The following is a 17,703-nucleotide window of genomic DNA, read 5'->3' as shown; positions in this document are numbered from 1 at the left end:
GGACAAGCCAAAGCCTTGTCTTTCCTAGTCCCTGTTGCAGCTAGGTTGTTGCCACATTTCCAGCTGCTTGTATAGGCAGCTGGGCTCTTGGCAAGTCCTAGGCCAGATGATTAGAAGTAGCTGGATGTTACCAGGTTAGTGACATTCCTGACCTGACATGATAGAAATGATAGAAAAATGCCACCTTCTGCTGAATGTATGCACAAAGCCCTGCCTGTTACAACGGACACTGCATGCCATTAATGTTAAATGTTGCACTTAATAAACTCCTCTCCCTGAGGAAAAGCATCCAATAGGTAGGTAATTATTAAAGTACATATAATACATATGCAGTTACATTTTTGGAGAATTCTGTGCAGCAAGGGGGGATGTTTTACAATGTGCCGTGGTTTTCTTAATTGTTTAAGTGTGTGTGTGCGCACTCTAATACGCAAATGCTTTGTTTCTGAAACATGAAAACGTGGCTTCCAGGAAAAGTTCTGAGGCAGTAAGTCAATGTCCTGCTGTGAGTGTTTGTAAGTCCTTCGCCATTATCACCGAGGAGAAACTAGGTCTCAAAAAACAACACTCTTCAAGCATTATAGAAACGTTGAATGGAATAAACTGACTGTTACCTAATTGCAGGCTTCCAGTCTGGAAAATGCTGCTGAAGCTGGAAGAAAGGGGTGTGGTTCAAGCACTGGACTGCAGCTTGGGTCTTGGTTTAATTCCCAGTTCTAGCATAGCATGTCTGTGACCTTGGGCAAGTCACTTAATTCAGTGGTCCCCAACGCGGTGCCCGCAGGCACCATGGTGGCTGCCGGGGCATTTGTGTGCGCCCGCCGACAACCTGGGCCGGCCCCAGGCGCGCGACACGCACTGGCGCCTGGTGCGCGGCGCTCGGGCAGCCCCAGCCCCGGGGAACATGCGGCGCCAGTGCCGGCCCCAGGCATGGGGCTCGAGCGGTGGTGCCGGCCCTGGGCCCACGGCACAAGGCGCTCGGGCAGCCCTAGCCCTGGGGCACATGCCGGTGCCGGGTGCAAGGGCATCCCCGCCCCTGGCGTGCCCCAGGACGCGTGGCCCTACCCCCGGGCGCCCGGCGCATGAGTGGCCCTGCCCCCAGGCGCCCGGGAGCCTCTATAGGTTGGGGACCACTGACTTAATTGTTCTGGGTTTCTGTATGCCTACATGTAAAATGGGGGTGGCAGTGCTCTCTGTTTAGGCTGGGGGCTATTTGAAGCAGGGACAGTCTCTTCCTATGTGTAAAAACGGGTAGTGAGCAACCTGTGGCCCATTGGGATTCTACACGAGGCCTGCGGACGTTTGCCCGTGGGCAGGGTTATCAGAGTCCACTGGTTTCCAGCCACCTAGGATTTTCTTACCTACCCGTATTACTAAAGCCAGTGCCTGTGATGTGTGGTGTGTACCAATTGCACACAACACAGACTGCGAGAGCCGTGCCTCCCTCTGCATGCAGTCCAAGCGCTGCTACGGTTCAGTCAGCACATCCCACAAATTCCAGGGCCGCCAGCGCAGTTAGTAAAGCTGCCCTGTCCCCGAAGACCATCTTGGTTACACCAGTCTTGTGGCGCACTTAGATGAAGGAGGCAGCTAGCAGGCTGGGGCCCTGAATTCCATTGGCGCTTCTAGGACTAGGTGCTATTGGGAATAGAAATAAACGGTACCGAAGTGTGGTAGCTATTCATTCCTAGTGCTGACTGGCTGGCCAAAGCGAAATAACGTCCCAGCACTGATTTGTTGGGGGGCTAAAAACAGCTCTTGCAGCACTATTTCAGTTTAGAAACTAGCTCTAGCAATCGTCATCTTTAGTGTGGTTTGCTGAGTTTCCCTCCGCCCCCCCCCCGAAATAAAACGTTTCAGGGAGAGCCAGCGGAGACACATCTGTCAGAACGTGTGTGCATTTCTGCATCAGCCCAGGGGGCTGTCCAGCCCAGCAGCGGATGTTGGGTTTAATGATTCAGATCAGATGGTGACAGGAAACCAGAGACCTACTTCACAGTCCCCACGAGGAAACTGCTCCAGCCTTGCTGCTGCTGTGAGGGGGAGAGAGGACAATGGGGAGGCTGCAAAGAACCGGCTGATGCTACAGGTGAGAAGTGTTGGGAAGGGGGGTTGGCTGGGAGTGAGTAGAGCCTGCTCCAGAGTCTTCCCATTTGGCTTCAGTGAGCTTTGGATCGGCCCCAAATTCAGCAATGATTTTAAGAGGGTGTTGGAACTTTGGATTTTCCCTCAAGTTCTTGCCTAGGACTGCCGCTGGGCTCCTGTCATGCCGTTGTGAGGCTCTGTGTGGCAGGGGTACAGGTGGTATGGAGCTAAATTAGTTGATGGGCCCCACCATGCAGAGAAGGTACCAAAGTATATTTTCTCCAGCAGCATTTTACTCACACTAAGAGCCTGCCCCCAAGGCCGTTAAACTCCTACCAGCTCTTTCCACTGCATTTGGGGCCCACTGTCAAAATGGCTTCACATCCCCTCACATCCCTGTCCTGCTGATTGAGCCTGGCTATGTTTGGTTTTATTATGCCCTTAATATTACAGCCTTATAATACACAATCTGCAGCAAGCCCAAGGTGTGGCTGGGTCCTGTTTATAAGTTATGTGCTAGGCTTATCTCGCTACCCCCTCCCCAGCAATCCAGCCATAGTGTCCTGGCTACGAGTCCTGACTTCAGGGCTCCAGCCCTATGGAGTCGGAGCTGTAGTTACCCTTTCTGGAGTTTCCTCCTTTCTTCATGGCTTGTGTGTGTGTGAATTGTCCTGCATACAAGATGCCTTGAAATATTTACCAGATTGAGTTAGGGGGGAAAAAAATCCTCTTTGTGCCAAGTTGTGCTAAAAGCCAGGACAGGTGTAAAATATTCTTGAGATCTAGGTTCACTGAGCTATGCCCCAGGGAGGTGAGCCAAATTTGGGTAACTAGAGAATGTTGTGCCACTGCCTCTGGGTATGTCCGAAAAAACTTCAATTACATCCACACTGCTTTCGATTTTCATGCGGAAGAATGCGATTGAACAGAGGGGATTTTCTGACATTGGTAATCCTCATTCTACGAGGAAGACGACTTTTTTTTGAAAGAGCTCTTTCGGAAAAAGGCGTGTGTGGATGGGGAAAAGGGAGTTCTTTCGAAAGAAGAAAGAGGAAAAAGCACAGGTGCCCCGGTAGCAACTCTGTCCATTATAATCATAGTGGAAATGCGAGACCACGTCCACAGTGAATCAGTTTTTCAATGCGCTTTTGCAGTGTGGATGCTTTCTTTCAGAAGAAGGTTTCCTGGAAGATCTCTTCCAAAAAAGCTTCTTCCAAAAGAAGCCTGCAGTCTAGACATAAGGGTTCACAGAAGTATTTTATTCCATATAAGCATGTGTGTGTCATTTGGAATGGCGCATACTTCCCAGGAGCTGTGGTGATGACTAATCATACAGCACGGTTTTAGTGTCGCCTGTGCCCTGACAAAAAATGGGCAGTTACTGGATAGTTTCTTATGTGAGTGTGCCATTGCGAAAGCACCGAGGTGAAAGGGTTTTTCTCTGGCATCTTCTAGCTGAGGCTGTCAAGGCACTTCACAAGATGCTGAAGAATTAACCAGTTCCTATTTGGAGGCACTTTGTCATCCTTTATTTCACCTGTGATCTGATTCCTCCTTTAGCTCTTTCTGTGCAGCTTCTACGTTTGCTGTAGTGCTCCCCTTTGCTATGTTAATTCATTCTTGCTCCAATAATTCCATGACATGGACATCCACCACCTGTATTTGACATACATCTGTCAGGGATGGTACTTGGTCCTGCTGTGAGGACAGGGGACTGGACTCGATGGCCTCTCATGGTCCCTTGTAGTTCTATGAGGGTATGTCTAGACTACATGGCTCCATCGACAGAGCCACGTAAACTTGTTTACCTGACATTGTCAATGAAGCAGGAATTTAAATAATCCCCGCTTCATTAAAATAAAAATGGCCTCCGCTCTGTGCCAACAATCAGCTGATCTGGCACAGCACGGCAGTCTAGACGTGGATCAGTCGACAGGGAAGCCTTTATCGACCGCTCCTGTAAACCTTGTTTCACGAAGTATAAGGGAACAGTCGACAAAGGCTTCCCTTGTCGACCGATCTGCGTATTGACTGCCGCACTGTGCCGACGATCAGCTGATTGCCGGCACAGCGCGGCGGCCATTTTTATTTTAATCATAGAATCATAGAATAATAGGACTGGAAGGGACCTCGAGAGGTCATCGAGTCCAGCCCCCCGCCCTCAAGGCAGGACCAAGCTCTGTCTACACCATCCCTGACAGATGTCTATCTAACCTGTTCTTAAATATCTCCAGAGAGGGAGATTCCACCACCTCCCTTGGCAATTTATTCCAATATTTGACCACCCTGGGGATTATTTAAATTCCTGCTTCATTGACTATATCAGGTAAACTAGTTTACATGGCTTCGGTGATGGAGCCATGTAGTCTAGACATAACCTGAGAGAGGTATATCTCCATATATTTTGGGGGTGAGGGATAGCTCAGTGGTTTGAGCATTGACCTGCTAAACCCAGGGTTGTGAGTTCAATCCTTGAGGGGGGGCTATTTAGGGATTTAGGGCAAATCTGTCAGTGTTGAGTTCCTTTATAGAGGCAACTACAGCGGGCAGTGGGGCACGTATAATACATCCAAATGGAATGTCATGTGTGAGGGGCAGTCGTCTGTTTATTCATGACTTTTTAAATACATGTAGATTCAGGGAACTCTCTTCTCAGGAGGAGGTAGTGTGGGTGCATTTGGATGGAGAGTGGCTGTTGCCTATTTAAAAAAAATTAAACGAAACCACAATTCATGTGATTTTCATGCAATCTGTCAGAATCTGTTAATTGCGGCTCTGTGAAAGTGATAATTTGCCAATTCAAATGTTTGTAGAATCACAAACACATTGGATTGGAAGTGGAGTATTTATCTTAATTATTCCATCTATAGTATCCATGTGTCCATTCCTCTCTTGGCACAAAATGCAAATGTGGTGTCTACTTGAACATCTGCCCAGGGCTAGCTGGAAAGCATCTGCGTAAAATACAGCTCTAGCTTAAGTGGATGCAACTTTTTGTTTCCAATTAGGAACTATGCGATGAATTCAGTCTGTTTTCCTTGACAGTGTTGTTGTTTGTGTTACAGTGGGGCCCAAAGGTGTCAGAAAGGCTCAGGACCCTGACGTGTCAGGTGCTGCACAAATACAGATCAGGGTTTATTTTGGCTGCTGGGATTTTCCCCAAAATTCCAACTGATTTTAGAGGTGGTTGGAGCCAGTGCAGATGACCTTCTGGCAGCCAGATCGTTTTCTGTAACTGGTTCTGAAGGCTTAATTACAAACTGGTTATAAAACCAGAGGCAATCACTGCAACCTGGCCTATCCTAGGACTCGGACAGCTTTTTAAACAGGTTGGAATTGCTGGGTAAATAGCTAGTATAAAGATGGTGAGAGGAAAGGGTCTGTCTCTGGAACTTTTTGAAGCTCCTGAGTAGTGTTCCCTGTAAGGTGGGCCTACTGGGCGGTTCTTTGTTCCTTCAGGTGGTGCCCGTTGGCACGTGCCTTGGTGCACATCAATTATTTTGCACGTGGATGGAAAAAAATCTGCACTTGGGTGGGAAAGATTAGAGGAAAAGTTGGTGTGAGGATGGGAAAGACACGTTTATGCTACAGACTGTGGCTGTGTTAGCCAGGACCGGGCAGTGGTGTGATCCCCAGCCAACACGGCTGAGCTGGTAGGAGTCCCAAGCAAAGACCGTTACCTTGGCCAAGTAGCGCTTTCCCACTCCCATGTATTTCTCTCATGGGGCAGTGTGAGCGGTGACTTCAGTATCTCAATACAAAGCACAGTTCTACCAGCAAAGCTGCACTCACACAGCTGCACTTTGCCATGGTAGCAAACCAGAATCCTCGTACCAGTCAACGGCTCCTGGTGTGTAGTCGGGGGAGTGTTACCGTTCCCAGAGTAAGGCTTTTTTTATCAACCAAATCCGTCCCGCAAATCACCCAACCCACCTAAATTCCTCTCGTTTTATGAAAACGCGGCACCGGTTATTCCTTTGATCACCGTAACCTGAAACAGTAGCGGGGGAGGGGAGCTTGCAGGCAGAAGCCCACATCTTATAGATGAGATTTACACCTGCCTCGTGGATCCGTTTCAGCCGTTCTCTTGCTATCGGGACAATGTGGTGCTTCCACCGGCCCTACTATTACGATTTCATGGGGACTCTTCTCGGACCTGACTGTAGGATCAGGCCGAAACGTCCAACTGCTGAGATGCCGTGAACCACAGCAGCCCAGCTCACACAGCCTAGCTAGTGTAGACTGAAGCACTCTTGAAAACTTCTCTAGTTCATCTCCATTCTCATGAGCGTCTTTGTTTAGGCAGAACACTGCAGTTTTTGCGGGGGTGGGGGAGAGAACTCCAGCTGGGCTCCTTGCTCTGAAATGCAGGCCTGCTATGGAAAAGAAACATTTGTCTCCATCCCGCTCCTGCTCTGGGTGGAATAATCACTTCACTAGAGTAAGAAACTCCTCCAGGAAGTGTCCTGCAGCATGTGAATGATTCACAGAGGGCTGCTAACCCTTGTTCAGCCTCTTACCCCGTTTAAATGGAGGCATTAGGACAAACTGGCTATTAATGGTTCCCGGTGCTTTCAGGGGTCTCGTTTGCGTGAGGACCCATGACCGATCAAAGGGAAGCTTGAGCAACTTCAAAACAGGCCACACCCGCAGAGCTATCTCTTCCTGATACTCCTCGACAAGAAGCCAAGCAGCCCCCAACTACGGGAGTCGTGCTTTCTAGCCGTACTCCCGCTTCGCAAATGGCCCTTGTCCTCATGGCCCCTCTGCATCCCCTCGTGCCCTGAAGTCCCCTGCCAGGGCGTGTTGGAAACCCAGACTGAAATCAGAGGTCGGTCTGTATCTGCAAAAACAACGAGGAGGCCTGTGGTACTTCTAAAGACAAACTGATTTCTTTGGGGATCACCTTGCGTGGGCAAAAGCCCCACTTGGTCCGGCGGAAGGAAGAGTTCAGCCTTTCGAAGAGCCAGCCCGATGAGTCCTCTTCCTCAAAACGCTGAGCAAACGTTACCAGCCTCGCTCTGCCTGCTCATAAATCCCCTTGTTAATTTCTTCCGTTAGATCTTGGCGGGGGGGGGGAGGGGGGCTTGTGTGTTTCAGCTTTTCTGCAGGCTGGGGCTCAGGCAGGACAGACAGACTCACTCCTCCTACAGACCGTCATCGCTGGGGCACCTGCTCCTTCAGTCACATTCCCAGCAGCTCATGTGATGTCTGCTTGAATGGAGATTGCAAAAGTCAGGCCGCCCTCCTATCTTGCCTGGGGGGAGGCTGGCCGTGGCTGCAGGCACCCAGTGGGTTTTATAACACATGTATCAGAGCCGGCTGGGGACGGGTTATTCTCATGGGGGGGTATTTAGTTTGCTTCTTGGTCAATTCTATCCCTCTTTTAGGGGTGCAAATTGCCTCCTTCTGGGCTTGGATTGAGAGCCTCTTAGGGCTTGGTTGTCCAGTAGGATATGTCCACAAACAATCGGACACGGCAAAAGTGGGGCATTTCAGGAATTTGGGGAGGGTGTCTGTAAGAGAAAGCTATTGTCAACATTTTCTTGGGACGGAATCATTCAGTTAACTTAATGCTGGTTGAACTTCTCTAGTCCGGCACCCCCAGGACTTGACAGGTTCCGAACGAAAGAATTTTCTGGACCGGGGGGAGTCAATATAGAGTAGCAGCATTACTAACATTTCCACGGCTTATTGTGCTGTTACAGGACATTTAGGATGAGTCTACACAGCATCCTAACCTCAAACTAAGATATGTAATTTGCACTACGCAAATTGCGTATCTTAGCTTGACTCAATTTCGAAATAGCTTGTTTTGAAACTTGGCACATCTACCCAGAGCCAAATTTCAAAAGGACGTGCTATTTCAAGCCATCCCTTATCCCTCATGCAATGAAGTTTCCCGGGACAGCAAAGTAGCACGCCTGTTACTTTGAAAAATATTTCAGAATAATGGGGGCTTGTGTAGACGCGGGGTAGCTATTTCAGGATACCTCCAGTATCCCAAAATAGCTGTGCAGTGGAGATGGACGCTGAGGGGTTAATTAGAACTAAATAACAGCGCAGAATGCTGAGAGCCAGGACGGGTGGCTTTAAACAAACGTTATGCAACCATGGGAAACGTGGCCACAGCCGTGAAAAGTGGACAGCCCGCTAACTAAAATCATTCTGGACCATGGATGCTTTTGGATGAGAGAGTTCTGGATTAGAGAGGTTCAACTGGTAACAGCAATAGCCTTGGCTTGGGAATCCCTTTTGCCGCCTTGTAACTTTGCTAAAGGACATGCCTTTTGCCTAAGGGCTTGTTAACTGTACCGCTTGATGCCCTTGGGAGGCTTTTCGGCTTGGTATCAGCATGTGCTGCCCGCCGGCAGGCCTCGTTGGTAGTCACGTCGTAAGCTTTTGCAGCTGCTCGCTTCCTGAAGCGTTGCACTGGCTAAATCTCTGTAGTGCCACAGCAATGCAGCCACCTTGGGGCACAGGAGGCAACGGCAGCCTGCACAACGAAGAGGAATAAGCTAGAAATGAGGACACGGGCATGCACACGAACAAAGGGAATTGAATATCACAAAGGTGGGGCGGCTGTGGGCAGGGGTGTAAAGAAGGGGAAGTTGTAGGGCTCGAGTAGCGTGCCAGGGACTGCTCACAGTAGCTCTCTCCTTGCAAGGTCTGGTTCCTGCACAAACCTCAGCACGAGCCACCGAGCCATGGTGTCCCAGGGAAGGACAAGACGTTAAATGCAAGGGCGGCCGTGTTCTCCTCCTGTGGTCCCTCTTGCAGCCAGCAGATGCAACTGCGGCTTCGAAAGCCTGTTCTCTCGGCCTAGGTAGAGGCCAGTCATGGCCCTTGGAGCCTAACTAACCCCTGCCCGTTGTAGGGACTGAGGTTTTAACTGGGCCACCCATGCAACCTTTATTTTAAAACAATTAAAACCTGCCCTAATTGCCTGAATGGCTGCGGTCTGTCACATGGAGGCTGGGAGGCAACGGAGGAACCTGTTTCTTTCTCTGCCTGCATGCCTACAGATAGAGGAATACAGACGAGGAGAAGAGCATTCAGATGCCTAGGGACTGCAGTGCGGCATCAGCCTAATAGTCAAGTTAGTCCCGATTCCGCTCTGGATGGTGCAATTGGGCTACTCCTATACATAAAAGCAGTGCTTGTTTTGTAAGAAAAAGGTGCTGGTACTCCGGGGCAAACTTGTTAAGCAAAAAAAAAATGCTGCGCAGAGGGCCAAAATGTGGTCGCAGCCCCGTTAAGAGCCAAAACACCATGCTGGGAGCTGGAAAAAACCGCGCCACATGTCCTGAGTAGGCTTCTGTCAGGAGTTGAGCCGCCCCAGGAAAACAGGGGCTGGGGGAAATGCCATTCCTTTTCTGTGTGCTGGGAAAATAGGTGATGGTACGCCGTTCCCGGCCATACCATCACAAAGAAAACACTGCATAAAAGTACGCGGAAGTTTAAGATCTTTGCTGACGAAGGGCCCGAGTGCTTAGCCTAACGCCAACAGGTGCACCCAAACCTCGGACCTCTGGAGCTTAGTGTAGGATCTTCTCCAGCTTGAGCTAAAAGCCAGCTGGCTCTCAGCTAAGGCTGTAGAATAGATTCACTCCTTTCTCTCTAAGGGTCCGTCTACACAACAGCGTTATTTCAGAATCACTGACGTGATTCCGAAATAACAAAATCTGCATCTACGCTACAAGCCTTTGTTTCAAAATAATATGGAGCTGCAGGGCTTCTTCCGCCAACTCCTGTAACCCTGCTTTCACAAGGGGGAAGGGAAGGTGAAGGAAAAGTGTTCCTCCTTCAACTTCCTGCAGTGTAGACAGCGCCCAAAGCCGAGTTAAGCTATTGTGACTTCAGCGATGCAGTTGAAGTTGTGTAGTCTATGTCCCCGCCTAGGTTTTTTACCCTAACTTTGGGTCATGCTTAGGAGAACTTCCACAAAGTCACTAGCTCCTTGGGGAAAAGCTTCTCTCTCTCTCGCCAGCTGATGTTACCTCCCCCACCTTGTCCGCTGTAGCCAAGGGGATTGCTGGGAGCTGTCCTCTGCGGGGCGGTCGGGGTGTAGGGGAGAGATGTACAAAAGCAAGGGCCTGTCCAGACCCTTGCCTTCCAGAAGGCAGCGAGGGCACGAATGGTTTCCACCCTGTCACTGGGCTGGCCACAGAAGCATGGAAACGTCCTCACGTTCCCTGTGTAGACGGAAAGGCCTGCCAAAGTGGAACGAGTCAGGTGGAAACTCTCGGTGGAAGATGCTTTTGTGGTGACGGCCGGGAGCTTTGAGATGGACCAATCCGATCCCAGAGGAGCAGAGGGGAGCCAAGTGGCTGCAAACGGATAAGGATCAATACTGCCCTCTGCAATGACACGCTGGCTTTAATGTTGTTGCACCTGGGTGGCCAGCGATATAGGGCCGCGGTGCCCCGGCACCAGGAATATTCCTGGCCTGGGGCTGAGCTCCATCAAAACTCATCACCTGGCCCTGTGTTCCCCCAGCCCGGCCCTGCCCCATGTACTCCTCCCATGTTTCTCCTGACCCCGACTGCCCCCCCCCGGGCGATTTAAAATGCCGAGGGGCGGGGGGAGCCTGCTGCCACCACTGGCAGCACAATGGGGCCAGAGTTGCTGGCTCACCCCAGCTGTGGGCGTGAGCATCCCTGTGGCCGTGAGGGGTGGGGTCTCCATGCTGTGTGCTGCCCCGCAGCACGGACGCCCAACCCAGCCGCAGGGATGCACATGCTGGACGCTGCAGGGGGTGAGTGGCCAGAAGCCCTTCTAACCCGGCTGCTCTGGTGGTGATGGCAGCAGGTGCCCTGTGGGGCCTTTTCACATATCTGGGAGGGCAAGGGAGACTGGAGGGCACCCAGCGGGTGTGGGGGGGGGGAGGCAGCAGCACCTAAAACCCTCTGACCCTCTAGGAGCCAGAGGGGGGTGCCCCCGGTAAGTGTGATACCCCCATCCACGCCAGCCACACACTCCACTCCCTCCAGAGCCTCCCCCTTCTCCCCATACCCCTGTCCTGCCCCCAAACTTTCTCCAGAGCTGGCCCCCTCTCCGCAACTGCTCCCCCAGGCCAGAGTCAGCACCCCGACTCTACCCCGGAGCCTGCCTCCTGCACCCACATTCCCTCCCTGCGCCCGCACCCCGCGCCCGCACCCCTCCCCCACCCAAATGCTTTCTCAGAGCCTTAGGCAGGGGATGGGGAGTGCGAGTAGGAGAGGGGTGAAGGCGTTCTGGGCACCCAGTGTGCAAACCGGTCGCCCTGTGTGTGCGTGCTTGGCAAGTCGGGGGCATTGGCAGGACTTGCGGGCTGATGGCAGGGATGGCTGATAGACGCTGCTCTAATAGGGAGAGGTGACTGCAGGTTGTACCTCTCGAGGCCGGCACCCTCAGGAGCCGCACCAGAGAATTTGCCGGAGCTGAGGAAGGCAATATCGTCTAGCAGCATTGCCAGCCCTTCCGCTGCTCTAGGAAGAGGCTAGGGGCGACTTAGAGCTACATAACAGCACAGAACACTGAGGCAGGACTGGGGGCTGTAAACAACTGGAGAGGAGCGCAGGGAACTTGGCCATGCCCATGACAAGCGGACACCCGGCTCACTAAAATTGTGCCTCCTAGAGAGGTTCAACCTGTAATAATCCCTGCAGGCCCGCGGCAGCTTCTGCTGCTCTTTGAGTTCCGGTGTGGCAGTCAGCAAGCAAATGTCCGTCTCTAGGCGATCGTCAGCCTGAAGACAGCACCGTCCTTTCCACCTGCTTTGCCCTGCCCCCAGTAGGGCTGGTGAGGGCCCATTAGAGCGGGAAGTGTTGGATGCTGAGGTAATGGGGCGGTTGACGTGTCTTGGGTGCATTTTTTCCAACCTCCACCTGGGCACGGTGGCTGTAAAATGCTACCCGTGGCGAGAGCGAATACCTCTGATTAGGGAGCATTTTACACCCACTTCATGTAGGTAGAGTTCCAGGCAGGGGAGAATCCGGCCTTCTATTTTCTCTAGCCCAGGCTCACCATACAGAGCTCGTTAAGGCTGAAATCCAAGCAACAGAGAATCAATGAGAAAGAGGGGGAAATATTTGTTGTCAAAGCAGGGACATAGCCACGGGTGGGCTTGAGTGGACTGTGACCTGCCCCCCTCCCCCGTGCACCCAGGGCTTCAACTGGAGACTGGGGCAGGTATACCAGTGCTTACCCCAGCTTGACCCGTGCTGCAGCCAGGAAGTGGGGTCAGGACACTGGGGCCTACCCCCCCGCCCCCCATCACTGCCTGCCTACCCGAAGTTGGGTACCTTTCTGGCTACGCCACGGGGTCAACACACTGTGTTAAGGGATACGGCAGCAGAGGCCCCACATTTTGAGCCGTTTAAAAGCAGAAAAAGTGCTGGTGAATACAGTGCAGAGAACTTTGCTGCATTCACCGGGGCGAGGACGGGCTGGTCTTCCCACCTCTGAGCTCTGTGCTGCTAGGAAACCTGCCCTGCCCTCCGTTGCCTTGTCTCCTGGGTGGTTTTATGAACCATATTACAGGGTGGCTTCGTGGCCTGGGAGTTGTCCTGGGAGTCAGAAAATCCAGGTTCTTTTTCTGCTTCTTCTGCTGACCTCCTGGGTGATCTGGGCAAGCCATGATCTTGGCATGTGCCTCAGTTTTCCCATCTGTAAAATGGAGATGATGATTATTTTGAATGGCTTGTGCTAGGTGCTCGCCAAATGCTTAAGGAGTGTCTAAGGCCCTCACAATCTAACCGCAAAGGTCAGGGAAAGGGGGACTGAGAAAAAACTTCTAAACAATCTAACGACCGTGCTTTGACCCCTTTGAGAAGCACTTTCCGCTCTGTGGGTGAAGGGAGGGAAGGGTTTGGCTCTTCGTCGAAAAACTAGCTGAGCAGGCATGAAATTGGTCTTGTTTGTGCTCAAACCGTCCCAGCCACAGACGTTGCCTGTGGCTGACGCTGCTGACAGGTTGAGTTGATATTTTCCTCCTCTGCTACGTGTGTTTCAGGCTGGACCTCCGCCGAGCAATGAGCCAAGCGGAGCTGCTCTGGGCGGCGGCCTCGCTGCTGCTCCTGGGGGCCCTGGTGAGCATGTGCATGAAGTGTCAGCGTTCTGGTAAGACCTGCTCCCCTGGCCTTGAATTAGGGGCACATTGAGCCTGAGGAAATCCCACCTTGCCCTGTCTGCTTGCCGAATGCCGGACGGCTACGCATGCCCCTGCGGCCCCCGTGTGCCGGGCATGCTGGTGCCTCTCCTCAGGAGGCTCTGCAGAATAAATAGCAGGAGAAGAGGGGAGATGCGGAGGGGAAGGGGAGGTTTGCCTGAGCGTGACGGCTTGGCCGCTGCAGAGACGGTTCCTCCAGGATCGAGCTGAGCCTCGATTCTGGAGGGAGCTAAGCGGGGCCCTGAGCAGAGTGGGATTTTTGAAAGCACCGAACGCCTGTTGGTTTCACAGAGTTCATGCCAAGGTGCTTTTGAAAATTCTACCTTTGAAAATCTGGCCCTCAGTGTCCCTGTCTGTGAAATGGGGATAAGAGCAGGCCCTGAGCTACAGGAGGGTGTGACGGGCAGGAAAGGAACATTTGTGAGACTCTCCAACCTTCCAGAGCCTCTAAGAAATGAGACATTCAGTTGCAAGATGCCCAGTACCTTTCCCCTCCTATGCAAGTCACCAGGAATGGAGGCTACTCAGCCCCACAAGGGAGCAGACCCTTGGCGAATGTTACTGAAAGTGATGCTCTAAGTTTGCTGCTAGGCAGACTCACGTGGCTGGGTTAAATTGCGTTCAGCGCTGTTAGACCAGGGTCTGATTCGACTCATTCTGGTTCCAGTCCCCTAGATGTTGTTAAAACATCCCTCAGTTGGCCAATGGGACAACAACTTTGTCACACGCTCTGTCCTGGACCTGGCTGCAGGTTTGATGGAGGCGTTTCTTGAACTGTTCTCCACTTCCTGTTTCAGTCTAATACTCCAACGCTATGTCTACACTGGCGGCTTCTTGCGCAAGAACACGTCCACACTGCCATGTGAGCTGTGCTTTTGCGCAAGAGTGTCCATGGCAGTGTGGACGCTCTCTTGCGCAAGAAAGCTCCGATGGCCATTTTAGCCACAGGGCTTTCTTGCGCAAGAAATCCCTGCCGAGCGTCCACACTGCCCTCTTGTGCAAGAGGGCTTACACCTGTTAAGCCCTACTGTAAATTTCCTTGTGCAAGAGTGGGCAGGCACTGTGGACGCTCTGCGGATTCTTGTGCAAGAACGGCCATACTTGCGTAAGAAGACGCGAGTGTCGACATAACCCAAGTGCCTGCAGTTCTTTTCCATGCATGTTGCCCGTTTTGGTCCTCTTTCTGCTCTTGCATCCCTAAGTCACCCTTTCTGATCTTCTTCCAGCTACTAAACGAGACAAGAAGCTGAGCAAGCACAGGAGTCGGTGAGTTGCCCTTCACACTCCCACTATTTCCCCCCAGAGGTCCTTAAAGAGAGGAGATTAGAGCTCACGTAGCAGCTAGGATCGGCGCTCGAGGCACCCCAGGTGTCAGGCCCGTATGCAGGAATTTCTGGGGGGTGCGTGCATTTTTTGTAAATGTGGACTGCACGTTTTTCAAATACGAAGGCATTCGAAATACTTGAGCAAAAGTGTGCAAAATGCTCGTGCAAAAGTGTGCAAAATACTCATGCAAGTGTGCATAAGAGAGGTTGATGAAAATTCTGGAAAAAATTGCAATGACAATAAATTGATTTTGCTATAACGTACTAAAAATGCATACAGTGATAAAGGTTTTATAGAAATTACCTTCAGGGATACAACAGGCAGTGCGGCCACCATGGCTCCCTCGGCTGCCTCAGCCTGCTTCTGCTCAGCGAGGCCAGCACTGGGTGAATGTGGGCGGGGCTTCCGGCCAGCGCCTGGGATGCTCCTCGCAGGTAGGGGGCGCCATTCTCCCTGCCCTGCTGCACTGACACTGGTCCTGCCAGCCCATCCCCCCACAACAGTGCACTCTCCTCCCACATCCTCCTAACATAAAAGGTTTTGGCCCGGGGCCCAACTGGCTCAATGCAAACCTTTCCGTGGACCACCAGTTGCTAATGGAAACGTGCTGTTAATTACATAATTACGCCATTTTGGTAGTGCTGCAGCTGGGGAGAACAGTTTAATTCACCCCGTAAGAAAGCAAATATTAACTGAATTATTCAACAGACCAAGTTATTCACTTTAACTTTCTTATGCTTTGTCAAACTTCATTTGAAATGAAGTAAATTATTAACTTATGTCCAACACAAAAGGTTCCCCTGTTTTCTTTATTTATGGCAGGGGTGGGGAACCTTTTTTGGGTCAGAGGCCACTGACCCACAGAAAAATCAGTTGGAGACCATACAAGTGAGGAAGAAAAAAACCCTGTGGCCCTTAACTGAGACACTTTATTCCTCTAGCACTTCAGCCCCACTAGACAGGGAAGTGCAGGGGTTCCCATAGGTCAAATTTACTCTTCTGGTGTTCCAAGGTTAGTGGATTTTGTGGACTCCCTGAGGCTCTGGGGTTGGGACAAAAATGGGGGCTGTTGGCAAGGAGAATGGGGTTGCAGGATGTGAGAAGGAGATGGGCTGAAGAAGGGGGTGAGGGTGCAAGATGTGTCTGGAGGTATAGGAGGGGTGAGGCGCAGGGACTGGATGGGAGGTAGGGTGCAGGAGCAGGCTGGGAGTAGCATGTCTGGTCACGGGGAAAGGTGCAGAAGCAGGCTGGGGGAAGGGTGCAGGCATGGGTTGGAGGTGGGTGTCTGGCCAGGGGGGAAGAAGCAGAGTGAAGGGGGCAGGAGCAGGCTATGGGTGCAGGGTCTTGAGGGGGGGTGTGTGTGGGGGGGGAGGTGCGGGGTTCTGCACGTAAGGGGGTGGTGGGGCACTTGCCTTCGCGTCCCACGCTGGTCCCAGGCATGGCCTCCTGTTGCTTCCATTGGCAGGATTCCAACCAGCTATGGGGAAAGCCTCCAGGCCAGTGTTTCTTAAACTTTTTAAGACTGAGAAACACCAAACAATAATTTTTTTTATGAGGACCACCAAGGATTTTTTTGTTAAGCAAAAAAAAAAAAAAAAAAAGGTGGAGGGAAGGGTTGGGGGGAAAGTTATTGAGGGAAAAAAAAGTCAGCTGCCCCTTTAAGGGTGGCCACTTTGAATTCTGTTGTTCTCCACGGCACACCTCTGACTGCCTCGTGGCACACTGGTGCGCTGCGGTACACAGTTTAAGAAACACTGCTCCAGGCAGTATGCCCGCGTGCTGCTGTTCCTCCAGCCTGGGGAGGGGAAGTGCTTCTTCTTCATGAGCCAAATCATGCAGAAAAGCTTGGGACTTTCCCCACGCAGGGAGCCAGCGCTGGTGCTCCAACTTTGTGCGGGAGGAGGGAGGGCGAGGCTGGAACACCAGCACAGGCGCCCCACTGCAGGGGGAAGGAGGGAGGCTGAGCTAAAGGCGTGGACCCCTGTTCTGACAGAGCCCCCTCATGCTTACTTGGGGGACCATAAGGGGTGCGTCCCCCTACATCCCCCCATGCATAAGGGTCTGGCTGTGCACATACTAGGAATTCTGGAGGTGAGAAATAGCTGCCCCAGAACAAGAGTGACAGTGCACAATCCCATAGTGGCCAAGAACATCGAATGGATCAGACACACAGGCACGCTACCGAGTGCCTTAGAAAGAATAACATGAAACTAAATGGCGAGCTGTGAGTTGGGGCCCAAACGACGTCCCGATGGGTTTTAATAAGAATTTTGGATGAGTAAGAGGTAGAGGAGCAAATGAGTATGTTGCAAAACGGTGCCACCACCTTGATCTATACTAGGATTAAGGTAGATTAACAACTTTATTAATTACAAAAAAACCTGTATTTAAGCAATAAAAATATGTGCACGTTAATAACATATGCTAGCATTAAATTACTCCCCGAAAAGGTCAGCTAAGAAACAAAACATGAGTTCTCACACACATTCACCCGTATACACACCCTTGTTTCCTTCAGTAACAGATAAACCACAAGTAGAACAATTAGAGAGAAAAGAAAAAACCCTGGCTGTTAACGTCTCCCTGCCTTTGGCAGCACAACTAACATGCTGCAAAGGGCTCAGGTAGGAACTACGTTTGGCCACCGTTGTAGGCTGCTGCCCCATTTAAAAATTTCAAAGGCTTTAGGTGGGATGATTGGCAATTGATGGAGAAGCTACCACAGGGCTCTGTCCCTCAGAACCTGTCTGGGGTTAGCGAGACGTCCTCTCTTGCTGAAATGAAACCAAGCGCCTGGATGTATTCCTGGTCCTGAGACGTCAGTAGCAAAATGGCCACTGAGTTCAGTGGGGTTGAGATTTCAGAGTCAATTGCGAGAGCTGTTTATTTGCAACCCAAGTGACACACCTACCCCAACCCGCCCACCCTGACACAGCGTCACAAGGAACCTGACCAGGTACTTTGGCTGCAAACACCACCAATCAGCCCCAGGCTGCAGCTAGAGGAACGGGGCTGATGAGAACGAAGAAAAAGGAAGTGATCTGCTGTCTGTTGGATGAATAGCTGCACTCCTGGGAGAAAGATGGGGAGATTTTCGAGAGTACAAAGGGGAGTTGTGTGCCCAACACCCGTTGAAAGCC

General features: G+C 51.6%; 1 protein-coding gene across 5 annotated transcripts in view; it reads left to right on the top strand.

Moving 5' to 3' along the window:
* The first annotated feature begins 1,876 nt into the window (after window positions 1-1,876).
* LAT2 (linker for activation of T cells family member 2) overlaps window positions 1,877-17,703 on the top strand; it is a 44,279-nt gene continuing 28,452 nt past the window's right edge. For 4 of the 5 annotated variants that reach the window (XM_075904309.1, XM_025177984.2, XM_075904308.1 and 1 more), the window contains exons 1-3: window positions 1,877-2,089; window positions 13,082-13,157; window positions 14,464-14,503. In XM_075904309.1, the coding sequence (XP_075760424.1) occupies window positions 1,967-2,089; window positions 13,082-13,157; window positions 14,464-14,503 (239 nt within the window). In that variant the 5' untranslated portion in view covers window positions 1,877-1,966. Of the gene's footprint in view, window positions 2,090-13,081; window positions 13,189-14,463; window positions 14,504-17,703 lie in introns of all 5 variants that reach the window. The other variant, XM_075904310.1, reaches the window with a different exon arrangement.

Source organism: Pelodiscus sinensis, chromosome 21 (assembly GCF_049634645.1).
Source record: "Pelodiscus sinensis isolate JC-2024 chromosome 21, ASM4963464v1, whole genome shotgun sequence".
Taxonomy (NCBI): domain Eukaryota; kingdom Metazoa; phylum Chordata; order Testudines; family Trionychidae; genus Pelodiscus; species Pelodiscus sinensis.
The sequence above is the reverse complement of the archived record's forward strand: the minus strand, read 5'-3'. Positions and strand labels throughout refer to the sequence as shown.